General features: G+C 65.8%; 1 protein-coding gene across 1 annotated transcript in view; it reads left to right on the top strand.

The window, feature by feature from the left end:
- The first annotated feature begins 6 nt into the window (after window positions 1–6).
- The window catches only part of MSS51 (MSS51 mitochondrial translational activator), a 3,639-nt gene continuing 2,471 nt past the window's right edge, over window positions 7–1,174 (top strand). Inside the window, exons 1-3 of the mRNA XM_014961775.1 lie at window positions 7–287; window positions 576–731; window positions 1,031–1,155. Coding sequence (XP_014817261.1) covers window positions 214–287; window positions 576–731; window positions 1,031–1,155 — 355 coding nt within the window. The 5' untranslated portion in view covers window positions 7–213. The remainder of the gene's footprint in view (window positions 288–575; window positions 732–1,030; window positions 1,156–1,174) is intronic.

Below are 1,174 nucleotides of genomic sequence, written 5' to 3'. Positions count from 1 at the left end.
GCGGGCGGGAGGCGCCGTGGGGGCAGCGGGCGGCGGGGGGGACCCCGGCAGCAAGCGGGGACCCACCAGCCCCCAGCCCCCTCACCCTCCGCCCTCCCTCCCGCTGCGGCCCAGCAAAACGCAGGGGCTGCCCCCAAAACCGGCCGCCCCAAGAAGGCCGGGGAGGAGCCGGCGGTGAGGGGACCCGACGTGGACTCGCTGGGCTTCCAAGCCATGGACCGCAACGTGCCGGGGCTGTCCCACGTCATCCTCCAGAAGCTCAACATGAAGAGCTATGAGGACTACAAGTGAGTGAGCACCCATGGGTGGGTGTTTTTCCCCCTGGCCGGAGCAATGTGTGTCCCCAAGCTGGAGCATCTCCCCCTGGCTCACCCCACCTGCCCTGCTCAGTCCGCATGTGGGGTGCTCCTGGGTGCACCCCTCCACCGGCCCATTCCTAATCTCCCCGTTCCCCACCCAGCCCGGGCCAGGATGCTCCTCTTGGCTGAAGCTAAAAATCTTTGGAGGGAGGACGTCAGCCCCTCTGTGACCCCCACACGGCGTGGGCTGGAGCTCACCTCTCCCAACGCCTGCAGGTCTGCCATGGACGGGAGGAAGAGCAGCAGCGATTTCGGCATCCGGACTTACTTCGACATGTTCCAGAAGATGGAAGACACCTTCAAGTTCTGCGCCGAGTGCAAGAAGCTCCCCGATGCCCTCCCTGATCCCAAAAGCCTCCGGCGATGCAAGAGGTATGGCAGGGGGGAACGTGGTCTGGTGGCACAGGGGTCGATCTGTGCCCCCCAACCCAGGCTGGGGGGAAAATGGAGGTGACTGGTCCCAGCCTCCAGCCGAAGGGCACCCCCAAAACAGGGATGTAGCCCTGGGAGGGTGGGAGGGATCCTGTCCCCCCCGGCCCTGTCATGGCTGGACACGCTGCCTCTCTGCCGAAGGGCACCCCCAAAACAGGGATGTAGCCCTGGGAGGGTGGCAGGGATCCTGTCCCCCCCCAGCCCCACCATGGCTGGACACGCTGCCTCTCCCTCCCCAGGTGCCAGAACGTGTACTACTGCGGCGTGGCATGCCAGCGTGCCAACTGGCCACTGCACAAGAAGTTCTGCAAGAAACTGAAGCTGGTGGCCCTGGATCGGCTGGTGGAGTGGCTCGTCTTCACAGGTGGGACAGGGGATGCTGC

This window comes from Calidris pugnax, unplaced genomic scaffold (assembly GCF_001431845.1).
Source record: "Calidris pugnax isolate Ruff unplaced genomic scaffold, ASM143184v1 scaffold782, whole genome shotgun sequence".
NCBI classification, from domain to species: Eukaryota; Metazoa; Chordata; class Aves; order Charadriiformes; family Scolopacidae; genus Calidris; species Calidris pugnax.
This window is presented reverse-complemented; position numbering and strand designations above follow the sequence as displayed.